A 16,126-nucleotide genomic window follows, 5' to 3' on the forward strand; every position below is an offset into this window, starting at 1 on the left:
GAAAAGCAAACACCTATGTCTTTTACTTTTTACAGTGATTCAATTCTAAAAATATTTTGAATTTTTAAAAAGGTCTTATATTCTCACTATGCGTGGGTGAACGTAAGTGTACACATGCACGCACACTGGAATACCATCCTTTGTTCAAGTCATTTTTTAGTTTGTTTTTAAGAGTTAAGAGACTACAGCCTGGTTTGCATGCTACACTAAACCAAGGCTTAGTGTGCCAAGCAGAAATAAGTGACAGGCTCCTACACTTTCTCTTAAATTTCCAAGAGGCCAGGGGAAAGAGTTCAGAAGCTTTTGATGAACTGCAGTTTGTTGACTTGACTGCTGTAACAGCCTGTGCTTAACATTAACTATGGTTAGTCTAATCATGAGGAAGTTATGGTTCTCCTGATTGACTTAAACTTCACCACCCATAAACCCCAACCGCCATGATCAATGATCTGGGATACTGGTTAAAACTTTGGGAGGGCTACAGGTCACCACCTCTGGTCTAAAACAAGTCAGCGTCAGAAACCACACTTCCATATCCAGATGCCATATAATCTGTGGTTAATCAAAAGCAGAATGAAAGCTTCTGAATTCCTGGACACTGTAAGAGGAAAAAAGGGGAGGGAGGAGGGCATGAACCTAAAGCTTACTGCATCTTGTTCCTGCTTATGCATGTCTCACTAATTTATGGCTTACTGTGATGTTAGAAATGGGCCAATACTTGCCTTCCTTCACTGTACTTTGATTTCTAGTCAGATCCCATGAATGCTTTAGATCAGGGATGTTGAACCTGTTTCAGCTTGAGCCCCACATTCAATTTCAGAGAAGCTCTCATGGTACACATTCTAGCAATGTGCAGGGACAAAGACAAATTAGGTAGATGAAAGGAGCAAATTGCTAGCATACTTTAGCTTAAGCTCTCACTGCTTTTAACTAAGTGTGAGCAGAGGCATTTCAATTCTTTAGAATGGGGAGAAATCATGCAAAAGCTGAAAAATCATGTAATGATAGAGGGTTGCTGCCCGGCATGGAATAGAAACCAACTCACGGCATGGCCAACTGGGGAACCCTGGAGGACCAGATCTAAGTCAAGGGATCCCAGACCTTTTAAACTGAAGGAAACCTTTGGGAATTTAAGAAATTACTGTGGACAAAATCAAAAAATGGCTCTTATGGAGAATGTGGCTAGTCACATAATGGCTACTATTACAGCTTGCCTGGTCAAAAGGGTGTGTGTGTAAAAATGGGATGGCTACAAGAAATACAAAAGAAAAGAGATAGAGGGGAAAGAAACTGTAAGGCTAGGAGGTAGAGAAAAGAAAGAGATAGATGGGAAAGAAAACTGCAAAACTAGCAGCAGCAAGTTAAAGGGATGGGTGCTAGTAAAAGAGCAAAGCTATGAGGAAGAAAAAAACTCGGTGTGAACAAGAAAGAAAAATAGTGAGGAAAGGGCTTGCTTGAAGAGAAATAGCAAGGCTAAAACCTATGAGTAGAAAGATAGAGACAGCAAAGAGAAAATGTCTGCAGGAACTAGTGAGCCATGAAGTGACATCTTCTTTCTCTTTCTGAACAGCTGGAGGTTTAGGAACAGGAAGAACCTGGAACCTGATTTTTTTTTTTTTTTTTAGGAAGCTGGGAGTGGAGAATTTTACAGATGTTATGATGGCAACCTCTGATTTATGTTTTGCAAAAAGAGGTAAGGTACTGTAACAGCGATAAACTACTGTCAGCCAGGGTTTTCTCTCCAATCTGAATCCCCCACAAGCATACACTTCTGTACTTGGCTTTCTGAAAATATTCTGAGGAGAAACAACAAAGATCTAAAACTTGATAGGGGAAAAAGCTTTCTCTTGGTAACACGTTCCAGACATCGCCTTCCTGCTTGGCTTCTTAGAAAGGAATTGGGGAAGTTCATGGCATTTCAGGACTATATACCTTTTGTTCTTTCCGTTCTGTGGGGCCAACACCCTTTTGTAATCCATAGGCTCTCAAGAAATCTCGCAGGTAGCCGGATAATGTTGCTACTCCAAAACCCACAAATGTAAGAACAGCAACATACATTGGAGCTTGTTCAAAAGACTCATTAAATGTTTTTTTGTAGATGCCTCCATTTGTTACACCATTTTCCTGAAAATGGAAACAGAAAATTATAGTGATAACATTTCACATAAGCTTAAAACTACAATTTACTTTAAAGATTCTTGTTTTTCATATGTGTATACATCAATTGCTCTACCTCACCCACACTCATCTGCATTGCCAGCCATACTGTTCGCTTTCTGTCCATGCATACCTGTGCTTATTTTCTTTCCGTGACATTCTTGCTCAAAATTTTATTTTTGTTTTAAAAGCAACAGCAGAAACACAGGAAAAATAAGCTGTTGAAAATGACAATAATGCCCTAACTGTTGCAGAGGGACCAGAATAATTGTGCATGAACTTCCTCCACTGGAAGTGCCTTCCATTGAACTCTTAAGTGTCTATCTGATTGCCAAGCCACAGCCCAACCAGTTAATCCATACAGCACATTTAAAGTAGCCAATCAAGAGCCTTCATGGGAAATATGGTCCACTCTTGAAATGGTTTCCCCTGCCCTGGAAAGTCAATAGGTTTAGATACCGCTGAGGCACATTTTATGACACTTTCCAGTAATTAATCATCTTCCAATATGCAATAAATTTGCTTTAACTCAATCAAGGAACAATGACCTTCCATGGAATCAAGAGTAGGATTCCATTGTTCTCATCATCTTTCTTGTTTATAATGTGAACCTGTGTGTAAAGCAGCTGCAATTGTGAAATTGAATCCTTTTTGAGCTATTCTTCCTCCGCCAGCCAGTTGACTTTAGAAGTAACTATTCTACAGTGTTGTATAGATCTGCTGTATGCACATCACATTTCGTGTAAAAGACCCTTTAGTCTCACATTTGTTGTTACATATGTACACAATTTGAGTTCATGTATGTATGTGACTAAGGATGTGGCAACACAGCATGGTAAGTTACTCAAGTGCTTGCTAAGCCACACTGCTGCCCCAAAATAAAATAAAATAAAATAAAATAAAATAAAATAAAATAAAATAAAATAAAAATCAGGCACTTGCTAGCTTATCATAGTTAATTTCCTTCTCATCCTATAGCTTCCAGTGCATATTCCAGGAGCCTTTGCAGTAAGATAAATCTATACTGCTGTGATGAGATTCCCTTCCCTCCCACTTTCTTGTCTTGGGAATATTTGTTGACATATATACTTCCCTATGCCCGTTTTTCTGATAAAATAACACGTCTCAGAAATGATTGAAAAAAAGAAAAATAGACTCCCCCCCCCCTTTATTAACCCTCCCTAAATACATGGAAGAAATTGAGTACGGAAAACAGGAGGAAGAAAGTGTAAATCACTTCTCCAAAAATGCTAGTCCCAAATTGGGAGCATCCATGCTTTCCCGTAATTATATTGATTATGCCTACACACAGAGCTGTACAAACTCAGCTCACAAGGGTCTAAAGCTGCTTACCATCAAATGAAGTGCTGAGTTGGAGGAGGAGGAGTTGAAGGCATTGTGAGGGGTGGTTGTCACAAGCCAGGTTCCCCCACATCACACTTTTCAAAACACAGACTATTTTTTGGCAAAAGCTCTTTATTCTCCAGTGCAATCCCAGTAAGCATAAGCAGCAAAGAATGAGTCTCTTAGCATGCAAGGAGTGGTTCACCGAACCCAATCTAACCATTCCTTTCCACCATTCTCCTTTACAGTTGTAAATCCTGACTGTTTTCAACATCCACCTGAACTTCTTGGGAAGGTGCCCTTGAGATAAGCCCCTCTACTTCCTTCAATTCAATGCTTGAGAATTCTGGTTCCCAGGACCCCTCATCACCTCTTGAGTATTTATCTGCCTGACCTTGGAATGTATGCCAAGAATAACTGTCTCCTTTTATTCCCAACAGTGGCCACAGTTTTGCTCCTCTTGTCAGGTCATTTCTACAGTCCTTTCAAACAAGTCAAACAGATCCCATTGCATGTCATGACAAGCCACCTTGAAAAACTCAACCATGAGGTTCAGGGTGGATTGTGCTTTGTTAAAAACCACACTGAAGAAACCATGCTTGGTATCGACATCATCACAAATATGAGAGAAAAACAACATGAAATATTGTGTCATGTGAACCAGTGGGTTGGGTTGTACCATCAAACGGGAAAAAATAAGCCACCATGCCTTATTTTTCTTTTGTAATAATACAAACATGCGCACTGTTAACTGATCTGTATGACTTGATAAGCCACAGTGTGTTGTGAAATTTGTTTGGGTTAGCATGACTTATCCTGACCAATGAACCCAGTACAGAGGATTCAGTGTGGTTTGTTAACTATGCACAAGCTACCCTAAGGAAACATACCTTGTTGTTGAGGGTGGCTTGTCATGTTACTGGTCTGCAGTTCCTCGGCATGACTACAGAGCTGCCTGTCAAGAGGGGTAAAAAGCCTGGCTGCTCCTTACAGTCTTAGTAGTACTGCTTCCAACCTTCCTTTTCCATTATCAGTTACCATGTCCATCCCACCAACACAGAAATTTCACTTGCAAATCTCTTCTCAGATTAACTGCTCCATGTGTGTTCCAGCAGCCTCTTTTTGTCCTCATTGCACTTGTGCAAGCATGAACAATTGCAGGACTCATTCATGCTTTCTTAGAGCAGTTATTCTATAAATTATCACTGCAGAAATAAATCTAACATACTGCTGTAGTAATTGTGTCTGTCGCAAAGCTCTGTCTCATTGAGTCGCTGCTTTCAGAGTTTGCTGACAAGGGAAGTGCCAAGTGAAGGAGGTACTATACAAGGCAATTGACAAGATAACTGTACTATTACTGACTGTACAGATAGACAAATCTGGGGAAAAACAATTACAATTATGAATCCATCTGTGCTATTAAAAAGTGCACTTACAAAGCACAGAAGTCTTTAAAAAGGACAGAATGAGAACGAAGGAATTGCTCCCAAAAGTGAGAGAACATGAGAGAAGCTAAGTTGCATAGGGAGTTGGATGGGACAGGGAACCCTGTTTCCACTGAGAAGCAGCAGCTATAAAACAAGGTGCTGTGCTGCAAAGGCACATGTGGTTATGTGCTGGGAATGAACAGGGGGATTCAAGGGGAAATGAACTCTGTTATGCTTCAGAACGCTTGATCATCTGTTGAGAGGAATGTGGATTAGTGAGTGAACAACCAATCCACATTGGCTTATTCTCAGTGGCTCAGTGTGACATGCAATCTAGTTCAGTAAATATGATCACTTTTGTTAAGATGCAAACAAAAAGAACATTTCTGCATATTTTCAAGATCAGCAGCCTGAAATATACTGTTAGCAAGACTATTTTTAGGGACAGATCGTTTCTTATAGTATAGCTAATGGACAGAGGCTCAGAAGCACTATTGTCTTTAAGGCGCCACAGAACATTTATACAAAGACAAGATAAATGGAGGGGATATAGAGAAGATGGGAAGTGCAAGTGCTTTGGGAATGCTTACTAACTTGTATTCTCAGGAATCAGCATTATCTCACAGCTTACTATCCAAATGCAGCATAGTCATTGATGATTTAAAAAGAGAAAGAAAAAACCCATATTATTTTATTGTGAAATTGGTAACAATGATTTTCTGCATTAATTTTTTAAAAACCAATAGGCTTTATGGCAGTTCATTCGTAAGTACAGGTTGTTCATAACTTGGATGTTCATAACTCAAGGGACTGCCTGTATACCAATTTCAGTGCATGCATATGAAATACGGGTATCTATGAGGATGAGTTTCTAATTATTCTTCATGAACTTCAATAAAAACAGACCAAGTATCTATATAAACACCCATTTGCAAATTATTGCAAATTAGCGCTTTATTCATTTCATTATAATAGGTAAGCATTTATCCTTTTAAGTAGACAATTTAAGAGGACATATGGATCAGTAAATATTAAATGATGTTCCAGTACAAAGTTTATTTCTGTTATAACCTCTTTCCAAAAAGAAGAAACAAAAGATTTTTGCAGTCTCAAGTGGAATGGCCATATAAGTAATCACCCTGGTCAACAGCACTTAGAAAACTGCTTTCAACTGTATTCTGAAGTGAGCAGCTCCCATAAGATACATGTGACAATGTACTGATAATTTACTATTAATATGTATTACTATTAGTCTGTATAAGTAAACCTTACATAAACTACAGAGTGAGATGAGTGTACTATGATCTTGAACTATGTAGATTAGTATAATGATAACAAAAATTGTAGACCAGAAGCTTAAGGAAAACACTAACAGAGGGTACAGAAATGCAGACATGAATGGAACTGAGATGAAGATACCCTGCTTAATCTGCTGGATTACACATTCCCTGAAGCTACCAGGTTTTTATTTTTTATTTATTTATTTTTGGGTTTATATCCTGCCTTTTTCCTACCAAGGGCTCAAGGCAGCTTACATCATTCTCCTCCTCCATCTTATCCCCACAACCACCACCCTGTGAGGTAGGTTGGGCTGAGAGTCTGTGACTGGCCCAAAGTCACCCAGTGGGCTCCATGGCCGAGCGGGGACTCGAACCCAGATCGCCTGAGTCCCAGTCCCATGCTCTTAACCACTGCAGTGACAGATGTAAGAACAAGCGTTTTATTCACATGAATCATAATATGTCTTTACTGGCCAATTTTCAAAATAAACCTCAACAACATGTGTATGTGGGTGGGGGGGTGGGTGTCTGTGTGTTTTGTCATAATCCTGGATCTATGTACTGCTAGTTAAATGACCAACATTCAGCCAATCAGGTATTAAAAAATCCCAATATATACAGATGCAGATATTTAACTAGCTATTTTAAGAATTGCCTACTGGGCAAATGGGTCCCTACAAATGTAAAAACACTTAAAATTTAACACAAGCATTTTGGACTACAAAAGCTATAAAAATTTGGGGAAGAAAGCCTGTATATACTTTGTCAAATCAGAAATCACTCAGCCTCTATGCCAGGGATGGAGAATATGTGGCACCCCAGTTATTGAACTTCAGTGCCCATCAAGCCTTACTACCAGCTATGCTTAGGGTTGATGGGAGTTACAGTGCAATAACACTTGAAGGACCATATGCTTCCTATTCCTAACTTAGACAAATCATGCAATAGCATCTGGTTTTGAAGTGAGCATTTTCTAGAATCATTACTTCAGTATTATTATTACATTTATATCACTTGCATGTGAGAACCCAAGGCTGCTTACATGGTTCTTGCCCTCTCCATTTTATCCTCATAATAACCCTGCAAAGTAGGTTAGGCTGAGTGTCTGTGACTGGCCCAAACTCATGGGTGCTAGAATTCCCAAGTTCCCAGTTTTCAAATGAGTCCCAAGTCCCAGTTCAACACTGTTCACTGTTAAAGCACACTGGCCCTCAAGCATGGCACTTAGACCATGACATTTATACTGAAAGGTTAACTCTTCGTTTTAAACTTCCACATAGTGCAATAAGCAAAAGTGAGGATTTTGTAATTTGCCTAGGAAGATATAGATTTATTCATATTTGAAGAGTACTGCATGCCTCAGGCATCCTTTGGGCAGTAGCCAGCAGCTGTGCAATCTTTTGCTTCTCAGAGTATGATTCTTCTCCAGTTTCCTCGCCCCATGTTCTCTAGATACCCTGAGACATCTCAAAAAGAATCTGAAAATAGCAAATTTCTATATATACTCTTCTTTCTAAGGATAGCACATGTATAGCAACTAGAGTTCCCGAAGATCTAGCTTGAAAAATAAGCAGCAACCAAACACTGCAACTCCATCACTAAAAAACAAAAACAAAAATGGCCTGCTAGCATATTCTGTTGCTACAAACATCATCACTGTCATTTCGAGCTGGCATGGGGCAGTGATGGTGGGGAAGAAATTGGTACAGGTTTCCAGTTGATGATCCTTAAGGTCTAAGTTTTCTTAAGCCAAACATCCTCTCATGCTTATTGGAATCTGTCCCACCAAGCATTTGTGGGGTTCCTCTTGTGCTCAGCCCAGTCTTACAAATCAAGCCACACTGAAAGGAAGTCCAAAAAGACCTGAGCAACTGGCAACATTATTTAACTTCAGGTGCAGTAGCCCAAAAGATGGCTGCAGTTGGTGCAGAAGAGGGATGCTGCTTGCACAGCAGTTGTGTGAGGCTCCTTTCTGCTGCATCCCTTGCAACCAGCCTTCTTTGGAGTGAGTTGTAGCCACTCAAACACTGGCTGCAAATGGTGCAGGAAAGGGGCACTGCTAGCAGTTGTGTGTAGCTCCCTTCCTCACAAGCCCCACATGATCAGCTTTCTTCAGTGGCTGCACCTTACACAGGAAAAGGGTGCTGCTTGGGGGCTTGATTCATGGTGAGTGTCCCACAAATGCTGAGGCTCAGTCCAGGAAACTGAGCCTAGGAAATGTGACAAATTCCCAACCTTCACACATCCCTAGCATATTTGCATGATTTCCTTGACTGCCTCTACCTTTTTAGAATCCTGTTAGAATGTCAGGTATTTCTTGCTCCAAATAAGGTAAAACTCTTTGCTGCAACACCTTAAACATCACTTTATTTGCATGGGAAATTAGAGCAATGGTTCTGTATTTGCTGCACAAATTAGCTTCTCTTTTTTAAGAAAATGGAATGTATATTGAGCATTTCCAATCTGTGGGCCATTGCTTTGTTTTCCATACTTGTTGGCATTTTCTTTTTAGGATTTGGAACAATTCAGTCTCTGCAGCATGGAATTGTTCTATTGGTACTCTGTGCATGTCAGCTTTGATCTAGTTGCATCATTAGTGACAGTACTTTTTCTACTTGTCCTTTACTTTTCTCCACTCGTTAGGTGAATGCCTTCCAACCTGGGCATTCCATCTTCTGGCACTAATTCTTGTTTCATTTTGGATTAATTCATCAAAGTGTTTTCAAGGTAAGAAGATTCAGAAGTGGTTTACAATTGGCTTCTTCTGCATAGTACTAGCCAGAATTAGCTTCAGCATCACTGACACTGTCTGTGAAAGTTCCTTTGTCAGTGCCACCTTCAACTACTAGTGCTACCCAGTAGCTGCTCATCCCCCATCAGCATTAGAGATATCCATTCTCTTCTGCTCATATGACCATTACTCATCAAGACAATAGATACTTCTTAGTCTGATGCCTCAAACTCTGGTCTCCTACCCTTCCTGCCCACCAGACTCCCCTGCCTCCCCACAATCAATTTTCTAGTTGCAATTGCATCGTTTGGATTTTGCATGCTTTTGCAAACTAGTGAGTGTAACTCTTGGTGATTTAAGGTTAGAACTTCTTGAACACTAATTTGAACTTGTGCATCTGATCCTAAGTGTACTGTCTGCTCAGTCCTCCTGAAAACACACATTTTACAATCAAGTATGTAACACACTTTAAAATGAATTCAAGGACTTGTGACTTGAGGAAAAAAGATGTGTGTGCTACACTATAAGATGTACTCTCTCAAGAACAAGCCCTAGAATTATATAGTTCCTGAAGGGATTCTTTGTATAGGAGAAGCCAACATGTTTTCACAGCACCACCATAAAAGTTACATGCACTGAGAATGAGTGCTATTGGTACGATTTAATGGCCACTGAACATGTGAGGGAGCTATTAGGCCGGGGGTCCTCAAACTTTTTCACCAGGGGGCCAGTTGAAAGCTGCCGGTGCTGTGCGTGGGCCGGAAAGGTGGTGCCTGGTAGTGCGCGCGGGCCGGTGCGGGGGTGGCGCGTGCAGGCGTGAGCTGATGCGGGGGCAGGGCACACAGCGAGGCACAGGCGGGTGCGCACAGCAAGGGGAGGCAAGGCGGGGTGGGCATGCGCTGCGAGGCTGGCACGCAAGGCAGAGGTTTGCTCATTTGGAGATCGTTTTCTCCGAGTGAGCAAACTGCTGTCTCCTGCACGCGGGGGGAGGTGGGCAGCAGCGGGCGTGCATGTGGACATGCACGTGGCGGGTCCAAATGGGCATGGCAGGCCGGATCCGGTCCCCGGGCCATAGTTTGAGGACCCATGTATTAGGCCTCTGGTCTCCAGACTGAATGTTAAGATTGGACAAGGACAAAGTATAAAGGATGTATGTATGTCACCACATACAATATGTATGTATGTATGTCACTATGTACAATATGTATGTATGCCAACCTATCCTATCTATGAAAATACAAATTGGATTAAATGACTATAAAATTCCAGTTTATATACCAAATAATCCTCCTATTTTTCAAGAAGTGTTTCAGAATAAGGAAGTTGCCCATATCCCAGGTTGCATAAAGTTCAGAGGAAGCAGTGCTTTGCACTACTTCAAAAACAAAACAGATATAAAAATCCAGGGAGTTAACATACATGCCTAAGATTCTTTTAGAAACTACAACAGTTACCACTATAGATACACTACAGTTTGAGATCTTACAATGATGTAAGGCCACTTTCAACACTTATTCTTTAGACACAAATTGGAGGAAGAAAGTCTGACCTACTTATTTTTATATATCTATGAACTCAGTTAACATATAAATGGGGAATAAGAAACTGAAAGGTCTACATGAGTGTGAACATCTGTATTGTGTACTCAGCAAAGGTCAGATTTATTTCTTGTAAAATCCTACATTCTCAGGAGTATTTGGGGTATAGAAGCATGTGACTCTGAACAGAGGTTCTCTGGATATTGTAAAGTCGTGGAAGAGATGATCTACCTCCACTGGCATTTCAGCATAGCATTTCAACCCATCTTATGAATAAGCTGCATAGTGTGAATGATGCACCAAACAAACCACAGTGCACTAACAGTCCATCATATTTACTGTGGGTTGTTCTTCTTTTTACTCAGTTCTCCAGCCAGTATCATAAGGCTCTGGCAGCAGAACTTATCTTGTCTCCCTGGTTCCTGCTCTGGTCAAGACTCTGTCATATGCTCTTTTTCTTCTTCTTTTAGAGTCCTGTGCCACTACCAGTGACAATTACTTCAAATGGCATTTTGAAGTGACCATCACTGGTTTGCTATCCCACCCTTTCTTGGGAGTGTTGGTAGTGGCATAAATGCATGCAATTTAATTTTGGGTTTTTTTTTAATTCTGTCTTTTGCAGGTGTGCACTTATGGTAGTCTGAAATGTGGAGGCTCACTTGGCCATTGTCCTGGTAACTGTCCCCTGTGTAAGATCTGTGGACATTGACAAAGCAAGTTTGCATATAGATAAAGTTGCACAAACTTGACAGCTGCAATGAGAGAACTATTAAGGGAAAAGCAAAGCACTGACTATATTTTTGCTCCAAAAGGTGGTCTTAAGTACTGACCTAACAGTTCTCAATCCCCTCGATATTTCTCACACTTCTCCAACTCTTTAGGTGCTCCAGAAAGAGGAGAGCTATATCCCATTCACTTTTCTTATGCACTTTCTTTTGGCAACAGTTAAATATACAGCCATTAAATCTGCTTATATTTCCCTGTTAAAACAGATCAAATTTGCCAAATAGGTTATACAAAAAATCATTTCTTTTGACAGGTATGTTAAACTGTGTGTATGTGTGTGATATAAAATGATATAAAGGTCTTTGTTTATCATTATTTGAATTAATATATGAAAAAAAGATTTTCTCCAAATGTCCTCATACTAACTGGAGGGATCAACATGAAATGCAAAAGTCTGTTTATGTGATTATCTGGGAAAGTGCTGTGCAAATTTGTATATAAGCCAAATTTCAAAGACAAGAACTCCAGCCCACTGTACTCAATAGATTGTTTGGAATGTGAACGTATTGCCACATGTGGTGGATTATTATTACAGACATGTGAAGTGATGACAAGATTTTGGTTTAGAATCTTTGTTGATGTTTCTAAAATGCTCAGATCACCGTTAAGCAAAATGTTAAGCTCAAACCTCACGTTAGCTCTATCAGTTATATTTGAAGATGACAATAAGGCCTTGTGGCATAAAGACTAATTACTCTATTTGCTCATGGAAGCCTATCAAGAGATAGCATTACAAAGGAAAATGGCATTCAAATGCATCATAGATTATTGATGTGTGTGACAATTAGCCCTGGCTGAAAAGAGTATGCTATAAAGATGCTTGGCTTACAGTACTTCTTTAAGTGAACAGCGTTTATGAATTTGTCTTCAAATTGCTATAAGTTATCTTCAAGGCAATTTACCATTTGTTAATGACCACAAGGGCATTATTCATCTTTGGTACAACTGAATTCTTCCTCCTCGACCCTTCCCTAAGCCCTTTCTCATCTCTACAAAGTAGCATAAATCTCTGTGCTTACATACTTGATGAATACTTCCCTCATTCAGCTGTGTTATACATCAAAATTGTGACTGTAATAAAAGTTATTCTGATTGTGTTATTGTGCAGCAATAATTATTTTATTAAAAGACTGTCTTTAGTGTTGCTATATAGCATATATGTGGGTTTACATGATATGTTTCAGCATTCCATGGTAGAAGAATGAGACTGACAATTTAAAATGTTCATACTATGAAATGTGATGTCAATGTGGCCAAGATTCAGTTCCAAATTGGATGCAAGAAGGTCAGGGACTACTTGGTTAAGGGAGGCGAGCTGAGTTCACCAGAGGCAGGGTAGCCAATAAGCAGGGATACAAAAGAGAGACAGTGGCAATGAACAGAGACAGCTTTCTTGAGAAAAAGGACATGGAAGATACAGGACATATTTATTTATTATTTATTTATGTTTCAATTTATATCCTGCCTTTTTCCTACAAAGGGCTCAAGGCAGCTTACATCTCCTCCTCCATCTTATCCCCACAACAACAACCCTGTGAGGTAGGTTGGACTGAGAGTCTGTGGCTGGCCCAAAGTCACCCAGTTGGCTCCATGGCTGAGTGGGGACTAGAACCCAGATCACCTGAGTCCCAGTCCCATGCTCTTAACCACTACACCACACTGGCTCTCATATGAGGAAGGAACCAACAGTGTCCAGCTGCTAATGCTATTTATGTTGCACTAACAACAAGGAACACTTGAGCAACATCAGTGATGTTTGCTAGCATTGTAGATCACCCAGGATACTTCCAATGGAATTGAGAAAATATGGGGTGTATCCCTGCTTATGAAGCACTTTTCAATAATAAGGGGGGAAAGCTGGAAGAAGCAATGGGAAAACAGGATGAAATGGGTGGAAAAAGTTGTCTGGACTCCCTGTAAAATTTCATGAAAGAGAAGGATGATGGCATGATAAAAGCCTTGTCAGAAAGCATGAAAGACCCCAAGATGGCACTAAATATGATATGTGTAGAATAAGAATCAGGAGGCTCTTGCCCTGTGGAATCATGAGTGGTTATTGTACTTTTCATAACAGAATCCACATCTGTTTTTGCTTAGCATGGTCTGGATCTTAAGGGCCAGAGTATGAAGGAGAGTTCATACATCTTAATGTTTGTTTATTTAAAGTATTCTCAGGCAGACTTTCAAGGCAGTAATACTCCCAATATATTATTCAATAATAACATCCATACAATAAAAACCATATAATAAAAAACTGATGAAGCAATAAAAACAGCAAGCATTCCAAGAAACCATAAACACCTGCTTAAGACAAAACCTATAAAACAGTTACAGCTATAACCCAGCCTGAGAGAATATGATTAGGCAAAGGTCAGAGTAAATAAGCAAGTGTTCAGGACCTTCTTCAATTCTTGTCTTTTAGGGGAGTGTAACCTTACCTTACACCAGCAGTAAACCTCCACCAAGAGCAGCTGGTTTCCCAACACACAGTGTCTCTGTATTGTCTCCCTTAAGTCTCAAATTGTTCACCTTCACCCACCCCCAGACAGCTTCCAGATAGTGGTTCAAGAGGTTTATCGCCTCCTTGGGATGTGTAGACAAAAATAAGAGGCAGAACTGAGTATCATCTGATAACACATATGATCTGATACAGGCCCATGAAATCCTGAGCCACTCCTGATATAATGACATAATAGTGTCATTATAAGGCCACAAACTTTGGAGTCCTCATTACTACACTTGAGACCACCACAGACAGCGACTCAAGAACGCTGCTAGATAACAGTGTGGGTGTTACACCCACAGAATCCCAATCCTGTCCCAGGTACAGACATTAAAAACTGGCCGACTGATGCATGGAGTATCTCAACATGGAGATGGAATCCCTATAGACCAAGACTGGACTTGGTGCTACATTAGAAAACCTGGTAGTCACATCTGGGAGAAACTGTCTGTCCCCAGTTCACCCAGCTAGGCTGTAGTAACACACACTGGATTGACATGCTCTTCAGTGATAAAATCAGAGTAGCAGCCTTTCAGTATGCATGAGACTTTCAATCATCTATTTTCAGTATTCCAATAATCTTAGCCAGGCCTATGCTCTACAATGGAACAGCCAATTAAAGGAACTATTTGTTTAAAAGCTCACCACGTTGTTACACATCTTGCTAGTCTAAACCCCTACTTATCACTTGCAATAGTTCTGTTTATTGCATAATGATACTTGCAGAGCTATTTGCTTACATTCTTCTTCAATTCTTCTCATGTGCTTTCAAGTGAAAAGCATGTAGTCCTCTTGAGCATTGTGGGTTTGCATGTACAACGTGGCATATGTATAATTGTTTTAGCTCACCATGGCTCTAATAATTGTTTTATATGTCTAGAAGCTGTATGCACCCATCTGGGAAAAACAATGGAGACTGGTGGCTGTTTAGGAACAAGACCCAAGTGGGCTGCAGAACTCAAGTACATATGGATGATTGCAACTAGTCCCTCATCTAGTGTTCAAGTTTGTAATACTCAGTTGTAAGTCATGTGGCAAATACAGTGCAAAATTTGCTAAGTGTGTTGACATTTTTATTTACTCATTTATTTATAACATTTTTATGCCGCCCCCATCGCAGAAAGCCTCGGGGCGGCTTACAAAGCATGAGAGCATTTTGATTTTTCTTCTGTAGTTTTATGGGTAAAACAAAGTGAGAGTTCTGTAATATATGTGGGGGATAATAATTTCTTCTTTTCTCATACTACTGAGAAAAGGAGCAGGTGGGCATCTCAGACTGCTTGGGTCATTTAAAGCACTTCTATCCAGCTTCTCCTTAAAAAAAACTAAAGAAGTTAGCAATCATAAGATTAAAACGCCACACAGCTGAATTATTCTCCCTCAACTCACGCCCACAAGTGTTGCCATTCTAGGGCTATATTCCACAAGCAGTGCCTGGAGCAGTGATATACTCCTGGCAGTGAAACACCTTAATGTTGGGGACAGTGGCACAGGAAATGAGGTAACTTTGTTTGGGGAAAAAAAGGATTAATCAGGTAGATGTAAAACATATAAACTATATTCTAAGATACTCATCAAATGAGAAAATAAATATAAGGGAAAAATAATGCAATCTTTCCACAAAGGCCTCAATATGAAAGAAACAATTGTATGAGAAGCTGTGAAACCAATGATTTCTGGTATATAAGGGAAGCAAGATGCTTAAATAGTCAGTCAATGCCACTTGTTTTATTGGACAATACAGCAAAATTTAAGAGCACACATAAACATAAGGGTATCTGGATTAACTAGCAAAAGAGCAGAGTTGGGTATCCCAACTAGGAAAAATACAGATAGCCATGACAAATGAATTATCATGAATTTGGAAATTAAAACTCAAAATTATAGGCAAGAGTCCTACAAAGAAAAGTAGAAAAACAAACTATTCTGCTAAAAAATGACAACACACAATCCAAAGGAAATAAATACAATACTCAAGATTTTATGGAAGCCTGTTTTCTGCACATATCCCGATTCTAAATAAATAATGTTAAAATCATTGTAAAATGATTTCAAATGAAAACATTTTAGATAAAATGGTGTGAAGGCAGTTTCTGAGAATGGAATTCTTTTCAGTCCATTCATATTGGAGAAATATACACATAATTAAAAAATCTGAAAAGTGAGAAGCCCCGAGTTGGACATATTTATAAAGGAGTTCTACAAAACATGTTTACTGCTGTACTGGAGGGAGAATCTGAACTTGATTTCTGGTGACAAATGAGACTAATAATTCTAAATTGGGAAAGGACTGTAGAATTGTAAACTTACATTGTCCCATTGAAATTTTTAATCAAAATACTAAGATACTGATAGCAACT

The 16,126-nt window shown here is 39.7% G+C and overlaps 1 protein-coding gene across 7 annotated transcripts in view; it reads right to left on the reverse strand.

Moving 5' to 3' along the window:
* SPTLC3 (serine palmitoyltransferase long chain base subunit 3) overlaps nucleotides 1-16,126 on the reverse strand; it is a 106,801-nt gene that overhangs the window by 65,716 nt on the left and 24,959 nt on the right. For all 7 annotated transcript variants that reach the window (XR_006417020.1, XR_006417018.1, XR_006417022.1 and 4 more), the window contains exon 2: nucleotides 1,933-2,124. Coding sequence is in view for 2 of the 7 variants with exons in the window: in XM_044454306.1 (XP_044310241.1) it covers nucleotides 1,933-2,124 (192 nt within the window). In the remaining 5 variants the exon portion in view is untranslated. The remainder of the gene's footprint in view (nucleotides 1-1,932; nucleotides 2,125-16,126) is intronic.

This window comes from Varanus komodoensis, unplaced genomic scaffold, assembly GCF_004798865.1.
Source record: "Varanus komodoensis strain SLA01 unplaced genomic scaffold, ASM479886v1 scaffold7_3, whole genome shotgun sequence".
Classification (NCBI taxonomy): Eukaryota; Metazoa; Chordata; class Lepidosauria; order Squamata; family Varanidae; genus Varanus; species Varanus komodoensis.